This window comes from Manduca sexta, chromosome 13, assembly GCF_014839805.1.
Source record: "Manduca sexta isolate Smith_Timp_Sample1 chromosome 13, JHU_Msex_v1.0, whole genome shotgun sequence".
In the NCBI taxonomy this organism is placed as follows: Eukaryota; Metazoa; Arthropoda; class Insecta; order Lepidoptera; family Sphingidae; genus Manduca; species Manduca sexta.
Window position 1 is genome coordinate 323,676 of NC_051127.1, and position 22,641 is coordinate 346,316.

At 36.2% G+C, this 22,641-nt stretch overlaps 3 protein-coding genes across 3 annotated transcripts; 2 read left to right on the plus strand and 1 right to left on the minus strand.

Annotated features, from left to right (window-relative positions):
* The first annotated feature begins 5,479 nt into the window (after window positions 1–5,479).
* Window positions 5,480–8,295, plus strand: LOC119189226. The gene is made up of 5 exons (XM_037438311.1): window positions 5,480–5,683; window positions 6,300–6,426; window positions 6,630–6,803; window positions 7,100–7,281; window positions 8,039–8,295. Exons 1-5 carry the CDS (start codon window positions 5,522–5,524, stop codon window positions 8,147–8,149), a joined length of 756 nt encoding a protein of 251 aa, XP_037294208.1. The 5' UTR covers window positions 5,480–5,521; the 3' UTR covers window positions 8,150–8,295.
* Window positions 8,296–9,557: 1,262 nt separating this feature from the next.
* Window positions 9,558–15,140, plus strand: LOC115452772. Its single transcript, XM_037438273.1, has 7 exons — window positions 9,558–9,925; window positions 11,707–11,730; window positions 11,943–12,151; window positions 13,334–13,460; window positions 14,052–14,228; window positions 14,506–14,687; window positions 14,971–15,140. Exons 1-7 carry the CDS (start codon window positions 9,874–9,876, stop codon window positions 15,085–15,087), a joined length of 888 nt encoding a protein of 295 aa, XP_037294170.1. The 5' UTR covers window positions 9,558–9,873; the 3' UTR covers window positions 15,088–15,140.
* A 2,954-nt stretch (window positions 15,141–18,094) lies between these two features.
* LOC115452776 (ribosomal RNA processing protein 36 homolog) lies at window positions 18,095–20,641 on the minus strand. The gene is given in 5 exon segments (XM_037438274.1): window positions 18,095–18,259; window positions 18,878–19,064; window positions 19,067–19,160; window positions 19,613–19,845; window positions 20,325–20,641. Coding segments are annotated over 5 exon segments (723 nt in total). The 5' UTR covers window positions 20,397–20,641; the 3' UTR covers window positions 18,095–18,122.
* Window positions 20,642–22,641: the final 2,000 nt, after the last annotated feature.

The following is a 22,641-nucleotide window of genomic DNA, read 5'->3' on the forward strand; positions in this document are numbered from 1 at the left end:
ACATTACGGTTTTATGTAAATTGACTGAAATATAATGATTACTATTGAAAAGGTCGCATGGTTCTAAAAAATCTTGTGTCGGGATTTACGCGGCAAAAACATGCTGACACTCTGATTTCCATGCAAGCGAAGCTGCGGATACAGCTAGTAAGTAAATTTTAAATGTCTCGACAGATGTCGCTACACGTTACCAAAGGAAACAAAATAATAACCTCGACTTCGAACAAAATTTAAGAAACTTCCCGATTAAAAGCCAAAAACATAAGGTTAAGGTTAGTTAGGTAGTCTTTTAGCCTAAAGGGAAAAAGTGGACCATTTTATTAAAAACACGTCCTCGGCAGTATTATATTTGGAAATTGGAATTGCTTTTAATGTACTAGGTAATGTGTAGGTAAGTAGGTAGGTATATCTGTCACGCAGGTTTTTTAACCATAAATTCCAAATTTAAATTAAATATTTGATACTGGCACGAAAATTTGCTTTTTTATCTTCAAATGTATTCGAATACTTTTACCTCATCTATCTATATATTTAGGGATTTTACATTTATTTATTAGAAAAATTAACATAAACTAAAATAGTAATTATTACTTATAACAAAAACTGTACTAATTTACAAAAGAGAATAATTTGAATGAAATTAACAAATAATCAAGAACACAAAAATAGCTAGCGAAAAGATTGTGAACGTCCGTCCGATCCAACAATAAATTAATGACAGCTAAAACAAATATATCGTCGACGCAATGGTCAACGCGAGCTGGCCATTTTAAACCAAAGAGGATATAATCCTACGTTATAGTTGCAGCTAAACTACGCCTCCCGGTCTTCTAGAAGAATTTGCTAACTATATATATAAAAATGAATTCCTATTTCCCTTGGTCACGCCATCACGCGTGAACGGCTGGACCGATTTCATAATTTTTTTTGTTGTTGCTGTGTTTCAGTTTGTTATTGTCAGGAGAAGGATCTTATGAAAGAAAAAATTAAGGAAGTTGAGCGAAACATTAGAAAAATTAAGGAAACTTAACGAAAATATTAATTTTATATAACTGTTAATTGTTTGAAATAACTGTCAGTGATTGATAGAATGCGCGCTTCAAATTCATAGTTAAGACGGGACAACGTCTGTCGAGTCAGCTAGTCAGTCGTAAAATGAAGGCGTGGCTCAAATGCTGTCAACAAGTTGTTGAGGAACTTCGCAACTATCAGTAGAGTAAAACGATATAAAGTTGTTACGGTTTTCGAGAAGCCGAAAATAATGATCATTGTCTATTCTTAGATGGGAGATACATAAGGGATACCTCATATTGCAAATAATATTGTACCCTATATGTATTACTGGTGGAGATATTTTGCTGGTGGTAGGTCTCTCATACATGAGAGTCCGCCTGAGACGGTACCACCGCAATGTCGCCAAACAGCAGTGTGTAGGCACTGTTGTGCTCCGGTTTGAAGGACATTGTAGCCAGTGTAACTACTTACTATCTTACTTACTAAGACTTAACATCTGTCTCAGGATGGCGAGCACAGTGGAATCCCAAAATAATAATTTGTAATTCAAGGTGTTGGATGGTGTTTCTACTGTTTATGGGCGGTCGTATCGCACCATCAGGCGAACGGCAAGCTCGTCTCGTCATTAATCGCAATAAAAAAATACATGTTAAAATTATTTTTTTTGCAATATGAAGAGCTGAGAGAAGTATAAAACGATGAAGCTCGTTGTTGTATAGTATACGTATATTGTGCGTTTTCGTTTCTAAATAATAGCGAACTTAATCTTATCTTTTTAAAATTATAAATGCGAATGTATATGATAATGTTTAAATGTTTGTTAGTATTGTTGTATAGTCGCATTCAAGTTACCATGAAGGTTTTATTATTTTTGACAACTGTCGTGGCTGCTCATGGATTACGCGGTAAATGTATGGCATAAAAACGTTTTAAAATATTTTACCGCCTTCAAAAACCACTAAAAATAGCAATAATACAAGTTTGGAATCGGTGACTAATTAAAATTGAACTTTGTGTATTGTTCCGTATATTCATTCATGTGTTTATCTACCTTAGCTGACGAATGACAAAGTTCTGAATTAACATACATAAAAAAATCTAATTAATAATATACTACTCCTTTTTGAAGTCGGTTAAAAAATTATGTTTGGGTGACATTTTGTACCTATTTATGTTTTAGTATATGTAATATATTATTATATTTAAACGTTTTTATTATCCCACGTAATTGCCGTTCCTCATGTGGCGAAGAGAGGTTTCGAGAAGCTTCGGTTGGTAGGGACGAAAGTGATCAACACTTCACATCTTTAAGGCGGCTTATTGCTGGGTCAACAGACCTTTAACCTCAACATAACCGCTCAGCCAACACTGAACGAGTGTTATGAGGAAAAAATATATAAATCTCAATATCTTTAGGACCTACGCAGTACTTAATTAGTGTACTTGGAAATATCGCTACGTTTATTCTCAGATTGAACGTAATGCCCACAAATTAAAAAATAAATGAAGGAAATATGTTCATATACACGCAACTCATAGCCAAAAACTTTTTTACAAAAAATTATACCCCCTTCAAAAACGACTAAAAACCACTAAAAATAAATCACCGGCTCAAAAATTGGTAACCAGTAAGTATATAGGTAATGACAAATTTTTTTTTTTATTTTTAGTGGTTTTTAAAGGCGGTATAATTTTTTGTTAAAATGTTTTTTTATACGTTGAGGACATCATAGTTGACATCATTTTAAGAGTTTCCTGATGTATCTCCGGAGTTAAGGGTCCAACAACAATTAAATTTATATGGACCACATAGGAAATACCAGCTTTCAAATAAAAAAAGAATTATCAAAATCGGTTCACCCAGTCATAAGTGCTGAGGTAACAAACATAAAAAAAATAAAAACATAGTCGAATTAAAAACGACCTCTTTCTTTTAAGTCGATTAAAAAGTTTTCAAGTTTCCGTATGTGTGGTGTAAAAATGTACCAGAAACTAGGGGCTAACTACTTTTAAAACGTGTCTACTTCGTGAAGATCTCAAAGGTAGTTGAGGGCTGTAGCACTTATCCCAAGGCGGGAGATAGTCAACTGACGATTTACCTACGTAAAAAAAAAAAAAAAAAAAAAAAAAAAAAAAAAAAAAGGGCTGTAGCACTTATTGTACCAAAAAATATTTGTTACCATATTGGATCAAACCACTTTTTATGAATATTCTTGGAGCTTTAAGCCTCATTTAGACGAAGCAATTATTGCAAGCAGTAATCGTCACGAAATTTTGCATTAAACTGTTCTGCCGCAGGCGAGAACTAGAACCTTTTTTGAATATCAGTCTCGTATACCAGTGACGAAGGGTCCGTAAAACCCGATTCTGTTGACTTCCCTTGCCTAATTTATGTAAAATCTAATTATCATTAGAATGATTTGCAGACCGCATCCATGCATTAGTACCTATATGTTGTGACGGGTTATCTTATGGAAAACCTCACTCTTCGCCACTGTCGTATAATATTATTGTTTAGGCCAAGCATATCGCTTCCCTAATAAGCACGTTCAGATGAGGCAACTTTTTATGTCCTTTCAAGAATCGCATGTCAGTGGCAAGAAAATTGCTCCATTAAAATTGGACATTAGTTGTTTCCCTTATATTTTTATTTATAAGTAATTGCTTCGTGTACGGACGTATTCACTATTGTATAAAAGACTCAAACTAATTTTATCCGTAGGCGGATAAGGAGGTAAAAGCTGTTTAATAATGAACCATGTTTCTATCAGACTAGTGGCACTATATGGCGTATCGAAATCCTTGAGCAACAAATTGACGTCCGCACTAATTCTCTATAATATGAAAATACTCTTCCCTTGGTCTAAATAAATCAATGAACTACAAGTTGATTGTTCGTGACATGACATCCAACTGTTAAATCTACGAATATAAATACTCGAGACATTTATTTCAAGGAACATTTAACTGTGTGTACTTGTATAAAGCGGAACGCTGTCCGTCTTATAAAGTATAACAACTAACGCCCGTATTCATAGACGTTATTTATCTAAGGACAGAGTAAAGCTGTGATAACAAGTCTGTTTCTCAGTGCTGACAGCATGACAGCCCTCGCAGTGCGTAGACATAGAGCCGTTGTGATTGGCTAATATTGAGATACAACAATATTAGCCAATCACAAAAATATATCTATTCTCAGTGCCGTTGGGCACTGAGAAACAGGCTTGTTATCACAGCTTTACTCCGTCCTTAGATAAAAAACGTTTATGAATAAGGGGGTAAGTCGTTTGAATTTATATTACACTCTTATGTTTTACGAAGATTTTTGTACGTATTCTTCATAAACCTAAAGGATTATCTTGGACTTTGATATGTCATTACACTTTCGATGCAAAAGATACAATTAATAAAATATATATGATGATTACTTTGCATTTCAAATTATGATATCTCATAACAAATAGCAATAAATATTGTAAGAACACGCCATATTATAAATATAATCGCATTATTTTACGTGTTTGAGACAATAATTGATAAAAAGTAATTTAGGCGTGGCATGGACGCTGACAATAAATTATTAGACACAAAAATGGCGACAATGTAATAATTCCGTGGTAGGTAATAAATGACATAACGAATATTACAAGAGATAAATATTGAGAACAATGTTTATGATCTCACTAAAGTAATGTGTTTCAAGTTCACGGAAAGCAGAAATATGTGGCAAGCAAGATTAAGTTAAAAACTATCCGAAGGCATAGTAGTATATTTTAGAATCAAAGATTATGTAGCGACAATAGTTGAATGTAGCATTCTAATGCTACGTCCAGACGTAGCCCCCTATATGTTTGTATAGATGTTTGTACTCATCCTCGCGCACTCTTCGGCGAAATATTACGATGTCTGCCGCACCTTTTAATGTTCGTAAGTCTAATAATAATAAGTCTCTCACGTGAGATCCGCCAAGCAGCAGGTGCAGTCACTGCTGTGTTCCAGTTCGAAAAACATTGTAGCCAATGTAACTACTAGATGTAAGACTTAACATCTCATGTCTTAGGATGGCGAGCGCAATGGAATACCAAACAATAGTCTGTAATTCAAGTTGTTGCTTGGTCTTTCTACTTATCTTTTATGAACGGTCGTATCGCTTACCAACATCTCGTCTTGTCATTGAAACTGATAAAAAAATACATAATTAAAGAACATTAACAAGTATGCCCATTGGAGTGACATTCTTCTTGCACAACTTGCAGGGTTGGTGGAGTTGGAGCTTGTAGATATAGAGGCTTGGCTCTATTTTATAATTATTTATGCCAAGTTGGCCGCCCCCGTGGCTTGATGCTAAAATATTATTTAATATTAAATTGCGCAGCAGATAAAATAAGATAATAAATTGAGCAGAAATCTAATGTATCTTAGGTTTGCCACTATTTCTCACAACAGCGTTTTGTTGACAGTCACATACGGCAGTGGATCTGACATCGGCAAATCATGCTTCTTCCCAATGCCGTACACGCTCAGTTCGGCTATCGATGAATACCATTGGATAGAGTATGATGCACCGGTAACAGTCCTCCCAAATATCTTTATGTACTGCGCATCTGATAATGTTGAAGTGTGTCTACTTTTCACCGAAGAAGGCTTCGTAGCTGGTTTACAGATTGCTGTAAGTATGTCAGTCAGCGGGCATCGATTTAAATATTACTCTTACAAATTCTACTCTTACTGCTAAAAATAATTAGTTTGTTTATTAAATTGACGTAGGTGCCAGTATTAATATAACTTTGCCGATCTGAAGTTAGTAAAATTACCCTAGCAATTTTTGTCAAAGTTTCAAGGGAGATTGGAGACGTTGACAATAAGTAAGGCTTTCTACACACCGGCAAAGTTATATAAATCTGTGTATACCTCATGGTTGCTAAGTATACATTGAGGGCTATAAGGGTTCGCGAACATTTCCCCTCCCTATCCTTTCCAATTATCCTGAAATGACTCCTTCTTCTTCCTCTTCTCTTCCTTTATTTTATCCCCTGACCCCTCCCTTCTTCCTCCCTAACCCTAAGACCGGATAGCCGTGGGTCGCCAGCGTGCCGTCCGCTGACACCCTCGGTGATAACGGTAGGGTCTACCAACTACTCACAGGTACTGCCGTGGTTGCTAAACAGGGGGATCGCTTGAACCCCGTTCGCAGGGTACCCCCGGTAATAATCACGGCAAATCAGCAAAAAAAAGTGTTATATAAATCATAATACATAAGTAATAAGTAATCGAATGATATACAGGCAGAGAAAAATAAGTTCCACGATTCGATGCTCGACTGGCACATTCAAGGCTTCACGACATGGAAGGTCGAAGTGGACGGTGTTCAGAGAGAATTCTGGACCACTCAGCAGTATTATATGTCGAAGGGTAAGTATTATGCAATAAAGATGGGCGCTATCATTAACGACGAGTCAGATTATTTATAAAATAGATGTGAGAGTAGGTATGTCATATTTCATAGTTAGAACAAGAATTATATTTATCCTGAATTAACATTATTAGCTATTTTTCATCTGCGAAAAGTATACATTGAAATTGTTATTGCAGATACGTGTATTCAATTATTTCAGAATTATTGGAATTGAGCAGCGAAGAACGCGTCGCATCGTATGACTCAAGCAAACTGGTACAAGGAGACGCATTCTGGGTATCCGGATTATACGGAAAGTTACGCAATATTTCCATGACCGACACGGGAATGCTGAAGGAAGGATTCGTTCTAAATAACTGTATTGATAGAATGGGTGAGTTTAGCAATACAACAAAATGGCGAGACGAATAAACCACTGGCCTAATGGTAAGCGATACCTGCCATAAACAGCAACATTATCAAAAACTTTGAAGTGTGAAGCACTGAATGGTCCTGCTCTACAATGGTCACTCTGAGACGTAAGATGTTAAGTCTCACAAGGCCCATTAATTACGCTACAAGGTCCATCAATCAGAAATATAGCATACGAATTATAATACCACATTGCATGTTACAATTTTCATCAGATAACTTGACTGACTGGTGAAATTTTACCGGGTCAACTTTCAGGCCACCATTACTATTACAACATGACTAAGCAGCTACCCTGCACATCCGAAATGATATTCCCCTGGTCTCCGTTGGTGATGAATAATACAGTGATCGGAGTCGCCTTGAACCTCCTTGTAAGAAGAGAAGAAGATAGCAGTGGGATCAATTACTTTGAAAAAAACATTGAAGCTGGGATAAGGGTATGTATATTTTATGAGTTATGTAATAGGTCTAAATAATTTAAAATGATTTGATGCTGCTTAGCTCTTGATGACGAACACAGACGTATCTAATAGGGGAAAAGCTACTTCGTGCCCAACCTAGGATGTTGATGTATATCATATAAACAATATATTTACAAATCATTTAAAAAAAGATCTGTAGCCTACAAAAGTATTTTGAGAATTTTTTAAATATGTCTCTGAGGCACAAAACCTCCCTGGAAATGACTCGAGGACATCCATAGATATAAGAAGGTCCGCCAGTGGTATCAGCTAAAACTAAATCTTTATCATGCTTGAAAATATGTTACATGCAGCTCATATTGAAGCAAGATAAAGTCAAGTGGAAGAACATGATATGTGTAGAATTCATGGGTTCTTAGTATTAAATGTTCTTAGTATAAATTGTTGAGCTAGATTTGCTTGCGGCTCCGCCCGAGTGGAAGAGTTATTCCAGATTCAAAAGTATCCTACACCAGAGGCAAACTATCTGTATATAAAATTTCATCGAAATCCGTTCCGTAATTTTTAAGTTTATCGTATTCAGACAAACAAACGCTGCGCAGGATTTGTTTAATGATATGTAAACGTGACCAGATTAGGAAACCACCCACTTGAACTTAAGCGACACGACTACCCATATACAGTAGCCATCTTGTACCATCATCCGCCGCAGCATTAATTATTAAGAAATATTAGAAGCCAATCTCATAGTGACTATGACATTATCTTTCAGTTGACTGTGACCACGGGCCCAGAGTGTTTGTTCGCCGCCGCTGATGACCCTGGAATCGTCACTTTGCACGTTTACTTTATACCTGACGCCTATCTGATTACCTGCCCATAGTGGTATGCTAACTGTACCTACATCTGTTATCAATTTGTTTGCCAATAAAGGTTCAATATTGATATTGATTTATATCTTGAGTCATTGGATGTTTGATGCTATACTACGGTAAACGTTCAATAATGCAATAAATAAGTCATATAATAATTGCGTGTCGATATCAAACACGATATTATGAGTATCATATAATCACATTAAATCAACTATCATGCCATGTGTCTAAGCTCCAGGATAATAAATGAGCTTCTGGAAATTCCAACTTACAATAGTATACCTATAGATTTAGCATGAACACATGAGGAATTCTTGCGCAATATATTGCCACCAGAACTTGGTAGTCTAAACTTGACGAAGAAAGACATCAGTAAGATGTCACTTCTCGTTTTCTTCGTGAGATAAACAGCATGTCTCTACGCGCTAGTTGATAACGGCAGCAACTAATTTTATATTCATCCATAGTTTAATACAAAGTCTACGTACGGGGTCTACTGGATCTAACTAAAGACTATCCAAATGATCAAATTTTCAATGAGAGCATTAAAATTCCAGAGAATTCCACCATACTCATTTTACATCTGATTTTTAGATTTTTTAACAGTGGCTGACATCTAATTAAAACACTGGACTTGTCTTCTTTTAGATAAAACTTCTCACACTAGTGAGCAGAAGATCGTCATTATTTTATCACCTGATGGTGACTGATCATCATTTATATCATCAGCAATGTCTTCCTAATTGCATAGTACATAATTACATAGTTACTCACAACTTGTATTTCACGACTTACTTTTTGGAAAGTTATACCATCCCTTCATACTTGTAAATCTAACAATTTGCTCATATTCGTCGTCGTTGCTTCCGTCTATGACATAAAAAGCGGCCAACTATGGGCTTAATAGCGTAATGTCATCATTATGACGATTAATTGTGTTTACATCATTACGAATATATATAATATATTACAGTTTTATGGTATACCTACATAAGCAACAAGCTGGTGTTTGTTGTTTTCCCCAATGCGATAGACCGAGTAGTCCATTGAAAAGTTACATTTGGGGTTGCGTTTTTTAGAGGACGCAATTTTATTTTTTTGAAGTGTAGGGGGGTCAGTGTAAAGCTAAAACCAAGTTTGTGGGGTCGCCACCCTTGTCCCACGACCGCCATCTTGAAAATAGGGGTTGAAATGGTTTTACGATGTATCTCTTAAACTATTTATCTGACAAAAAAAATATATAAACATATTTTGTTGCAAATTAAATTCTCTACAACTTTGGTCCAATAACTTTTTGTCGTAGAACTATAAATAAAAAAATTATAAGCGAAAATGTTAAGAAATTCAATGTTAAGCAATGTCCATTGCTCATTCTGATGACGTTGATGTAACATTTCAATTGACTAGAGTGTCAACTGTCAATTCACTCATGATTCACCGAGCTCTGTAATATTATTTTCACCTGAAAATATGATAGAAGGCCAAAGTTAAACCATAGCCAGATTCAAGTCTGAATTACAATATAATAATCAACTAACATTAGAAGAAACTGTACCGACGGACAGAATGTGGAAAGTAAAACAATGAAATAACCACTCAACATAAGCCAAATATCAATTTGCTAGAATTTATCTTCGCGCGATATCAGCTCTATATCGTCACGATGGTCAATATATAAAGAAGATAGCTAATATAAAAGTAAGTGTTGCTGTTTGGCAGCACCCGAGTTACCATGAAGGTTCTAATATTTTTGGCAATCGTCGCCACTGCTCATGGATTGCTCGGTAAGTTTTACACTAGTTTTTGTTTAATTGTTTATGGTTGAATTTATTCGTAGTCTTTGACTAACGAGGGCTTCTGACACTTTCTATTCCGACAATTAGAAACGGTCTACAACAATGACCGGCCGGCTATATCGGGCTTACCGGTCTTTGGTTCGGAAAGACGATAGACGTTAGGCCAACCCGTCTATAATTGTAGAAACTAGAAGGCCCAAAAGCGCAAGAAATGACGCCCTCTGCGTCAACGGCAGCATGAGGCCGTATCACCTGAACTAAAGTCTATCCAGAGGATTGCATAACACCTAAACTTAGTAGTTTATTAGTTAATTACCTAGCGTAGTTAGTCGGAAATCTGGAGAGACTTGACAGCGTTGGCAATACCGAAAGCAAACATTCTCGAGGCCGAGCACAAACCAACGATGACGAAGGACAGACCAGATTATACACTCGTCTTCCACCAAGTTTCACAAATTAGTTAAAGATACGATGAACAGAAACCGGTGGAGACAAATAATCCGTTCTAAATGCGGTACAGCCAATGATGACCACGATCCTCAGCCATGAGGGACCGACTACAGAGAGTTAGTAGGTAAAGTTACCGACTAACACCTACACTAAGTACATACCTGAATTTGTTAGAGAATTTTGAGAAATTAGCCGCCAAATTTAATATTTCCGATTTTCTATAGTTATGTCCTCAAGAACAATTTTTCTTCAGTAGTGAAATATGTTACAAAGAGTTAATTTATTTTGGATGGGGAGATAACAGATTCTGATTAAAATTAATGTGTAAAGGTGATTTAAAACTCTTGTTTGTTCAGCTGCTTTTGTGGTTGTAAATAAATTGGCAAAATTCACGTGTTTCGAAACTCTTAAGATATATACTTGTTTACGTTAGTATCCTCTGCCATGGCGGTTACATTACCTTACTACGGCCGAAATATAGTCAATCAGAAGATATAATCAACGTTAGTACGTATTCGCTAATTAATTTTTTGTTTTTTAATCCCCAACAATTTACATACAATGGCACAAATATAAAATATTATATCATGGGGATTATATTATGGGATATCTGTAAATCTTATTTTTATTTTTGTTATAAAAATCTTACTTGTGAATTACGAATGAAAAAGTTTTTGCGGTGAGGGCTTTGCATATTTTTTTATACATTTTAACACAACAATAAACATTATTTTATATTGAATGAAGTAAGTATAGTATATTTTGCCAACATGTTCGCAAGGTGTTTATATTTTGCCAATATATAGGCACCTATATTATTTTATTCAGTAAGTAGCTAGTATTATGTATATTGTATGCTAGCTGGCGTGTATCTTTTGTGTTGCTATTCAGTATTTCCTATAAGTACTTGGAGTCATATACTTAAAAATTTACAGATTCAAATGATAAAATATCAGTTAACCGATAATTTATGTACATTTCTATATCTCACAGCAATCAATATTCAATAAATAATGCAAGACAACGTAAAAATATAATCATGAAAGTTATATTTTACTCCGTTTAGTCATAAATCTTGGAATAACAAACAGAGTAAGTATTGTTGATTAAGTTTTGTGGCTGTCGGTTGGGAGGGCGTGGTTGTGTGTGACTCGGGTGACGCGCTCACCGTGCGTTCTTACGGCCCGTGGTGGCCGGTGACTTACAGCCGACAGCCACGAAAGGTGCGCAAGCGCAGCGGCGTGATCGATAGTATATTACAAGAAATAAATAATAACATTGACTATAATGGTCTTGCTAAATTGTTTACCGTGTTTCAGGTTCACGGAAACCCGGACTTCGTGGTAAGCATAACTAAATCACAAACTATTTGAAGTAGTTCATTCTGAAATGCGTTCAGTATTTAAATATTATATTTAACTATTATAAATTCTTTTCATGATAGAGTCTTAACTTGTCCTATCAGTCTTTAAAATAACTCTGCCTACTGGAACAAAAAAGATTTTTATTTATAATTTTTGTGTAGTTATTTGATGCTGCATCATTTTTATTTCAGTCAGATTTGACCTTGGACTGGCTATCGGAACCAAGTTCTTCATCGACATCCCCCAAACAGCCACTGAGGCGAAGGCGCAAAACTGGCAAGCAGTGGATCGGCCTCAAGGACTGAAGATCTTGCCTCAACTGGTGCTGTACTGCTATTCTGACCATGTGCTGTGCGCGTTCTACGATGATACCGAATACGTGGCCGGCCTTCAGATTGGTGTACGTAGCTTACGTGCCTACCGTATTGCGCCTTAAGATTGTTAGTACTTACTCGATAAAAGAGTTGGCGTATGCTTATAAACAGGGTTCAAGGACTCATGGATATGAGTAAGTGCGCATGCGCATTATGGACTTCACGGCGCTGCAGTATATTTACGTTTCATTTTTTTCCTATAGCAATTACTTGGCAAACCTCCTCGGATACCTATTCACGTAGATCATCTAGTAGGTACCTTCCAGCTTGCACTGAGTTATATTATCTAAGTAACTCCATATAAGACACATACTTTTAATTTCAATGCGTACATTATCTTAAATAAGGTCACAGTGGTGGCCCTTTACGACTAGAAATCCCGGTCGAAAGGAAAAAAAACGACGCGAGGCCCCGGGCACAGCAAAAAAAAGAAGCGAAGCCCCAGGCAAAAGCAATAAAAACAATCGAGGTCCTGTGTGTAGCATAAAAATCATCCCCGGTTTTAACTATTTCGTTAGTGAGATCATAAAAAGGGTCCGACAAGGCACCACGCAAGACCCCGAGCGGTTGCTCGGTTCGCCTCCTCCTAAGGCCGCCTCTGAGTAACACAATAACGTTATTAAACAAGTGTGTGAACGGAGAATTCAATAATAAATAACACCTGTTACAAAGAATTAGTAAATTTTATAATTCCTTAAATACTAGCAAATGATTAAAATTGCTTGTTTTTTATACGTGCACAAGACCATCTGACTGCAACTGATGGTACGCGGAGTGAGGTCCATATAGAGCGTTGATTGACAACATTTACACTATTATCTCGGAACTGGATACACGAACACCAATTCAGCCCAGAACACGACACACGTAGGCCACTATGGTGGGTTATATGGTGTTCGCTATCCCGGCGGATACAAATATCCTATCCTACAATCTTTCTCCCCCTACAATCAAATGATACTTGTCTTAAGTTATAATATTTAAACTCAGAACTATTTAAACATATAATTTTATATAATATATTAATATAAGTTATTAATATATATCGTATTATCCTTTTCTATTTTACCTACTATTTAACTTCAAACTTCGTCCTCCTTTTATACCGAGGTTTGATATAAGTAGATACCTGTTTAGTTGTTTATAACACCGTTGTTCTGCAACACATAGTAAAATAATAACCAACTTCGAATATTGTTAATCCACAGCTCTCTGATGAAGAATTTACTGATGCAGTTTTTGACATGAATGTGCAAGGTTACACCAGCTGGACTACAACAGTGAATGGAGTTAAAAAACACTTCTGGACTATTCAACAATATTTCGTGTCCGAAGGTAGTGATTATTGTTTATAAATAACGGTCTTCCGTAGTAATAAACGTTAAAAATACAATTTGAAATGAGAAGCTCCTCCTTTTTTAAATCGGTTAAAAAGAGTATCAAGTAAGCTAGCTATATAAATGGTTCTGGATTATAGTTCTCTTGAGGGTCGGAGCTAAAATTGCGCTACCTATTTTTACCGCTAAACGGCAGTGTAAAAACATTGTCGTCTTAAAATTTAAAGAACATTCTAATCATTATTAGGGGACTCCACATCTAAATAATATTTGAGATGAACTTTAACGGCTTGCAGAAGTGAAAAACGGTCCGAATAGCATGCGCGTCTCCTAAACCAGTTCGTTACTTATATAAAAATAAAAAAACGCCAAGTTTTTAAACCTGCCTGATTTCAACACTCTGGGGGCACCAATCCCTGACAAATCCTACATTTATATCAATTGACTCCAGAATGCAATTCGTCGAAACGAGCCACTATGGCTAATTTTTCATGTGAACATAGTCACTATAATAAGTTTAGGCGGAAACAAAATATTTACCCGATAGATAACCATGTTTATACAAAGTATCTATGAAATTATTTTTCGCAGTCATTCCAAAAAAGCAAAGAAGAACGTTTGGCCGCGCGTAATACCGATAAAACCCTGCAGGAGAATGCAGTGTGGGTCACTGGCTTTAACGGCGAACTGTTAAAGGTGTCTTCGAGCGCTCAGGAAATCAACGACAACAGCCCCTTCACTAGACAAAGTTGTATTCCTTGGATGGGTACGTACTGCTTATCTGATACTATACTGCCATCGACACCGAGGGCGCACTTCGGTCTTCTGAACCCACAATAGTAGACTGATGGCTAAGTACCACACAGTGACGATTGAGTTGTTCTAGTCTTCCGCCAGACTCCTGAAGAACCCATTGCCTTTCTTAATACAATAAAGAAGGTCACCACGTGATTTCGATAGGTATGGTAGTGGGCGTGTATAAAACTACTAGGTGTCAAATCTTACAACATCTAAGTATTCATCATTTTTATTATTATGCCCAGGTCGCCACTATTACTACAACATGACGGAGTCAACCGAATGTACTGCGGACGGAATGTTTCCCTGGTTCCCGTTGGTAGACTCTGGCGAGCTGATAGCCACTGGTTTTTTAACCTTTGGAAAAATTACAATCAAACAAGGACAAAGGAATTGGTTTGAGAATCCTCCCCTTGCTATTGTAAAGGTAATTGTTTAAATACACTATCTGCAAAATTAGTTGGAATTACTTAGTAGGTATTTACAAACAAAAGATACAATTATTTAATCTAGCCTTTATCGTTTTTAATACGCAGCACGAGGCAATAAAGGCATCCAAACAAATGCAAATCAATGTCCAACCTACTTATATTCACACCTCATTTTAAGATATACGTACAGGCTAAATCTGATTCGTAGAACCGCCGGACTTTATTTTCGTTTTTTAACATTAAAAAATAATGTTTAAATAAAATATTATTTTTCCTCAGCTTATCGTCCCGCACGGCCCGCAGTGTATGTATGACCTGGTTACAAAGACAGGCGCAGTTACCATGCACATCTATTATATAGATAAACCCTGGCTCATTGGCTGCTTGTTGACATAACACGATCATAAAGGATGAAACAAACTATTCCATTAAAAAATAATAGAAAATAATATTGTTTTTTTTCACTTACTTCTTATTAGACAACCTTTTATCCCGATAATTTGTCCGCGTGGGAAATATTTGAATGTTTTATCTAATTTTTTAAGTAAATGACGCTGGCGTGGTACATATGGTGCTATGGATCTCTGTAGCTATTTAAAGATTTTGAAGCAGTAGAGGCTTTTCATATCCTCAGAATCTGTGGCTTTCTTCAGATGCTTTTTAACAACTTTGATATCATTTATATTTGATAGAAAACCTTAGTTCTCATGAACTGTCTCTTATCAAACTCACCACAGAGAGGTTCAAATCTGATTTTTTTATGATTATATCTATAGGTATACCCCTTGGAGGTTTTCGATGAAATTTGGTATGGCGTAAGTTTAAGACCCTGGGAAGGACCTTGACTACTTCCTATCCCGGGAAAATAAATAACGGGAAATTTATCCGACAAAATTTTGTCTCAGAAAAAATTTCATGCGCACGGTGTCACGAGCAAAAGCTAGTTACACATATAAACAAAACTTGCATTTCGCAACTGAATAATATATTTTTGGAAAGTACCATCCCTTCCTGTTCGTAGACATTTACTACCCAACTCTACCACTTATTACATAAAAAGCAGCAGAGAACGGCAATAATGGCGTCATATATATACTTAAATTCCAAGAATGCAAAATTCATGAATGTACATGAGGTTTGAGGAACTAAACACAGCGCCCTACAGAAACTGGCCATGTCCTTTGCTAGAGTTTGTTAAGATCGCGCGATATTACTCTACTTCGACATGACATATATATATACTCACCATAGGTTAGTACCTTACCGATTGACATTTTCACCAATTCCACATTTTTAACTTGTAATTAGTCTTTAAAACAACTATGTTTGCATACTGGATGAATAAAGATTTTCATTTACAATTTCCGTGCAACGATTTCATGATGCATCATTTTTATTTGTCAGATTTGACCTTGGACTGGCTGTCGAAACCACGTTCTTCATTAATATCTCTCAAACAGTTGCCGAGGCGAAGGCTCAAGAATGGCTGGCAGTGGATAGGCCTCAAGGACTGAAGATCTTGCCTCAACTGGTGCTGTACTGCTATTCTGACCATGTGCTGTGTGCGTTCTACGATGACACCAAATACGCGGCCGGCCTTCAGATTGGTGTATGTAGCTTAGGTGCCTACCGTATTGCGCCTTAAGATTATTAGTACTTACATAATAAAAGTGTTGGCGTATAGGTATAAACGGAGACAAGGACCAAGATTTAAGTAAGTGCGCATGCGCATTATGGACTTCACGACGCTGCTGTGTTTAAGGAAGGAAAAATGATACTCAGATAGGTAGGTAAATAATTTGCGTTTCGATTTTTCCTATAGCAATTACTAGGCAAGTTCTTAGTTAAGATAGTAAATATTGTCATAAATGATATGTAATTTATACCTACTCGGATACCTATTCACGTAGATAATAAATCTAGTAGGTACCTTCCAGTTTGCACTGAGTTATATTATCTAAGGAATTCCATATAAAATAAACACATACTTTTAATTTTACTGCGTACATTATTTGAAATAAGACGAGTGGCGGGTAAAATCGCAAAAAAGGTCCTACAACACACCACGCAAGGCCCCGAGCGGTTGGCCCGGTTCGCCTCCTCCTAAGGCCGCCTTTGAGTAAGGAAATACTGTCATTAAACAAGTGTTGCGGAACCGATACTTCAATAATAAATAACACCTGTTACCAAGAATTATTTAATTTAATAATTCCTTAAAAACTAGTTAAGGTTTCAAAAAAAAATGTTTATTATAGGTACGGGCAACGCAAAATGATCTCACTGGTCTAATGAAACCCCTTCATTATCAGTGGATAATGAAGGGGTTTCATACAGAGTGGCGACTGACAAAAGATGATTACTTCTCGCCAGTCAACACAATTATCCCTGTTTGAACTGAATATACTCACAACTCAGCCCGGAACACAATACACGTAGGCTACTATGGCGGGTTGTACGGTGGTCGCTATCCGGGCGGATACAAATATTCTATCCTACAATATTTTTACCTTTACAATAAAATGATACGTGTACTAAGTAATAACATTTAAACATAATTTTATATATTATTCTAACAATTTCAATAAACTATATCTTTTCCTCCTCCTTTGCAGAGGCTTGAAAGAGATAAGTAGGTACTTACTTAGTTATGAATGACATTTTTCTGCAAGACAGTAAAATAAAAACCAACTACGAATGTTTTTAATCCACAGGTTTCTGATGAAAACTTTACTGGCGCAGTTTTTGACATGGATGTTCAAGGTTACACCAGCTGGACTACAACAGTGAATGGCGCCGAAAAACACTTTTGGACTATTCAACAATATTTCGTGTCCGAAGGTAGTGATTTTTATAAATGTAAAATAGAAAAAACTAGTGAAAAAATATCTATTATCCAGCACTACCATCTACGCTAGCGGAACCGCAAGCAAACCCAATCTTATCCTACTTCTTATTAGGCAACCTTTTGTCCCCATAATTTGCTCGCATGGGAAATATTTGATTTTTTTAGGTAAATGACGCTAGCTTCGTACCGATGGCACTATGGATCTCTGTAGTTATTAAAAGATTTTTGTAACAGTAGAGGCTTTTTAATGAATCCTCAGGGTCTGTGGCTTCGTTCAGATGCTTATCAGCTTTGATATCATTTATGTTTGATAGAAAACCATAGTTCTCATAAACTGTCTCTTATCAAACTAACCAAAGAGGGGATCAAATCTTTTTTTGTTTAGGATTATATTTACCCTTTGGAGGTTTTCGATTAAATTTGGTATTGCAATAGTTTTAGATCCTGGGAAAGTTACGTCCTTGACACTTCCTATACCGGGAAAATATCTTTAATAAAAATATGTATGATCTCGCGGGAAAAGCCGTGAACAACACGTAGTATAAAATAAAAAACTTATTAAAATATCCTATAATCTTTATTACTATCAAACACCAGTAGGTGCTTTAAACGAGCGTTTCTTGATCTTCTGCTGTCGCCGCATCAGATGCCGCTGCACGCGACTCGTGCCCTCTTTCTTGAGATCCTCGTACTGCTTCACCAGGGCTTCGACCCGTTGTTCCGCTGAAATCATAGAAAAGTGTTTGAACCAAAGTAATTGCCTGCTAGGCCTGTATTACGTGCGTGGTACAACACCGATCTGAGGTCCCGGATCGACATGTATTCATAACTCGAAAACTATGAAAAATCGCGGAACATACATGGGAGTGATTCGGATACGCCAAGGGGTGCTCTATCGCTGGACCTCCGCTTGACACTATTTTTTGGGACACCTGTATAATACAGGAACTATGGCCACATCTTCATGTATGTATACGTCTATCAGTGGCGAAGGATGATTTTTTCCGAAAGGGGACACGCTTATAGGTAATAGTACTATGCATTATGCGAAAGTGGAGCCGGCAGGAATCAGGTTATATGGACCTTTCGCCACTGTTGTCTATTGTGTCTATTGCCTGGTTTATAAACCTCAATATAATTATGACAGCGTCATTGTCAAGAAACGACGCGTGGTATGGTAGTAAGAAGGCTAACTGAACTTTAAAATATTATATCTCTTTTCTGCAGCATAGTTTTGATGTAATAAATGCTAAATTTTACTTGGAACAAAGGTTTATTTTATTAAGTTATGAGATTTTGAATCCAATGAGAATTCTAAGGGAAAGCCAATAAATCACTTACATTTGTTTTTAAACACTGGCTGCTTTCCTTCTCTGAACTGCTGCTCAATTTCTTGCTTCTTCTTTTCTGCCATTTCCTTCTCTTTTCTACTCTTTCTACTCTCCTTGTGTTGATCATTCAGCCGCTGTAGGAGTCTACGCAGTTTCAATGATTCCTCGGGATCTGTGGCTTCCTTCAGGCGGCTTTTTTAACAGCTTTGATATCATTTATGCGTATGTTTGATAGAAAACCATAGTTTTCATTGAACTGTTTCTTATCAAACTCACCACAGAGAGGATCAAATCTGAAATTTTTAATGACTATATTATTAATAAGATGTTATCATAAAATGTTTCATTTAAAACCGGAACACATAGGTGGCTTATTGCTGCTTGGTGGCAGAAATAGAAATTGCGGTGGTACATACCCAGGCTAACCATCACATGTGAAAGACCTACCCCCTGTAATTACAGAGCTAAATTAGGTTTTTATTTTTCTAAGCATTACTATAGACTAATATTAAAATATTCAGTCAATTCTCAGTCAGTTGTGGTATTAAATGTATAAAATGACAACACTAATAAAGTTAGGAATTTAGGCAAATATTTTGCCCATGCTCGCAAAAGGTACAACTAATATTAAAAAATAAACTATGGATAATCTCTAAATCTGATTTGACTTCCTTATTCATAGGTTTGGAATATACCATTGATAAGAATTTGTGTAATTACAAGAACAAATTAGTATCAAGCACACCTTGGATCCCTGATTTCTTTTTTCTTCACCTTAGTGGCTTGCAGCATAGGAACTGGTTTCTTGGAGCTCATTTCTCTTGGCCGATTCTTGTTATCTCTCTTGAACACCTTAGGTTTGTTGTCTTTCATTTTATTCCCAAACAAGGCCTCCTTGTAAACTTTAGCTCCAATTTTCTCTTTGAGCTTCTGAAGTTCCTCAAATGACAATGTTGATAATTGTGATCTAATGGCCATCTGAAATGTTATAAAGAAAATAAATAATTTATGTTAATTATTTCACATTGATTTATAATAATATATGTACTTAATTGATGAACCTACAGCTTAGTGAATAGAAAATGTTTTCTGTGGCTTGGTTGATCACTTACCTTCAAGTAAAATTAATTAATTGTTAAGAAGAGTTTGTATCTGATCCCTGCTAATTTTAGCATGATTTTTAACAATCTTGGCTATCTTTTGGACCATTTCTCGACATGTATGAGATAGGTAGGTACTGATCTTATCGCTGGCATAAAATCGCCATAAACTACATTAATTTCATTTCTATTGAAGAATACAAATAAGAAACAAGAAGAGTGTTAATGGAATGGACAATTCACAATATCCCCCGGCTAAGATAAGTGAAAAAGAACCAGGGTAGTAGTAACGTCAACCTTACTGCCTAATAACTATTTCTAGTGACAATTTGTTACATGTTACAGATTTCTTCTTACCCTTTCTTCATCATTTCGGTCATCGGAATCATTGTGTTGTTCTACAGAACTGTTGTCTTCACTATCACTCATGGTTTTATACAAAAATATTCTATTTCCATAAAAAAAATATCATAACAAAATCGTGTTTATGTTGCGTAGGTTAGAAAATACGTTCCGTTTTTTTTATATTGGTTGATAAAAAAGTAATGAAATTTAAAATAATATTGTAAACTAAAATATATAAATTAAATAAACATAATATAGATGCAATAAAAATTTATTGAATTTATCTTATTTTAACTTTCACTCATTCACAAAGAACTTAAAGGCTTGCGTCCACCATCCGTAGCGGGTCGCAGCGCAAAGCTCCGCCCTTAAATACATAATATCGTAGGGACGCAATCCATTATTGGTGCGGGTTGACGAAGTGAGTTACGCGGGCGCAAAGCTTTTCTTAGTCAATATGCGTCATAAAATTAGTTAAAAGACATGGATCATGGATGTTAATATTACGATTACAGTATTAGATACAATTATTACAAGTGGAAGATTGAGTTCATGGCACTGAATTATAAATTATTTGTTTTATATGATATAAGAAGTACTAGACAAACTGCAATATGCATACTTCTATACTAGCTCGTTTAGTACAAATACTCTTAATAATTACTAGCAATATCATAGGTAATATACGTCTTTGGTCTTGTTTCATCTGTGCTACACTGTTGAGGTTTTGTCAAATTATTTTGTAACAATAATTGAAACAATGGCCATAAAATAAAATAAATACAATGCTTTATCAAAAACTACAAAATATATTAAAGTCTATTTAAAAAATGGATTTGGAAGACGCTATTACTATAACTAAAATAGATTTACCAGATGAACGATGCCATCTAATGGTGGGCTGGCAACCTGATTCATTTGAAATGTACCTTTATACAAAGGAAAAACTATGGAAAGGAAAATTTTCTTCCACCAGACTAGCGGGGTTTAGTAACAATCTCCACATGTCCAAAGATACATATTTAAACACTGTAAGAAAATGTTTGTCACAGCGAAACGACAACTATCATTATGAATTAAAAGTGGATTCTTTTATTGGAAGAAAAAATTAAGGACTCATTTGTGATAGAAGGATTTCTGCCAATGGAAATAGACAAATCTCCTAAAAATTGCCAACCTGACGTGATTGATATACTGCTCGCCTTAAACAAATATTTAAAAGATAAAATATATGATGTGAAATATAAATTCCACACCATTAAATCAGATTATCAAAAATGTTTAATGGATACAGAGGAATTTTTAAATCTAAAGATTGAAATGGAAAAATCACTTTGTGATAAGTTCCTAAATCTAATATCTATTAAAAAATCAAAAGTAGAAACTTTAGAAGAGAGTGAAAAGATTGACTGCAATGATATCTAAATATTATTACAAATATAATAATTAAGATCAAGATTAATTTTGGTTATATAAAATAATATTTTAATCCTGATATGAATTTTTGTTTCTTCTCGTAATATAAAAACAACAATCACCATAATTCATAATCTAAATTTATGATTCCCGTTTGTCCATTACTTTCTCAAGATAAGGTAGAATATAATAATATAAGTAAATTGCTTTCTAATTTTATCCCAGATAAGTTTATAGCTTAAACTTTTAAATAGATAATAATAATATTATAATAATATCAGCCCTATATGCCCGCAGGGGCGGCTTTGTGGCGAGCCGACGGTGAGTGGCGACACCGCGTTCCCTGATTCCGTGGGGGCTAAATGAGACCCCTGACCCTTGGCTTGCCTTAACTGGCCGGCTAGGGTGGAAGTCGCAAGAGCTAAGAACCTCAGCTCCAGGGTGGAAGTGCTCAATCTGCGTAATAGCGAGGAAACCCGCTCCGGGACGCGATAGCGACCCGCGATGGTGAAATCGGTGCACACCTCTCGACACCCTTAAGCCACCCACACCGGTGTTGCGTTCTTGGCTTACGCCACTTATGGGATGCCCATCTAGTGGGGGGGTCACCGTCTGCCTTGAATACATAAGATTGAGACATTTTACTTGGCAGGCGTCCCGTTGTCTCAATCAATAGCCCAGCAACCAGTCCAGCTAGATCCCATCCATAGACCCAGTATAATTCCCATCTTTTCTGCAATAGTCCCTGCACCTTGCAAGCACTGTCTTTGGCTGTATTTCCTCCATAAGTACAGACAGAGAGAATGCTCGCAAGGTGTATAAACCCCAACTAGAGTAATGTATCTTAAAGGGGCCTCTACGTGTTGGATCCATGTCCCCACGCAAGCCTTCCAAAAGGACCGGCCTTTACCCC

Coding starts and splice junctions, on each gene's coding strand:
- LOC119189226 (XM_037438311.1), top strand. CDS start 5,522: ATGCCGTACACGCTCAGTTCGGCTATCGATGAATACCATTGGATAGAG. Junction 5,684..6,299: donor TAGCTGGTTTACAGATTGCT/GTAAGTATGTCA, acceptor AATGATATACAG/GCAGAGAAAAATAAGTTCCA. Junction 7,282..8,038: donor ACATTGAAGCTGGGATAAGG/GTATGTATATTT, acceptor ATTATCTTTCAG/TTGACTGTGACCACGGGCCC.
- LOC115452772 (XM_037438273.1), top strand. CDS start 9,874: ATGAAGGTTCTAATATTTTTGGCAATCGTCGCCACTGCTCATGGATTG. Junction 14,229..14,505: donor AAGTTGTATTCCTTGGATGG/GTACGTACTGCT, acceptor TATTATGCCCAG/GTCGCCACTATTACTACAAC. Junction 14,688..14,970: donor CTCCCCTTGCTATTGTAAAG/GTAATTGTTTAA, acceptor ATTTTTCCTCAG/CTTATCGTCCCGCACGGCCC.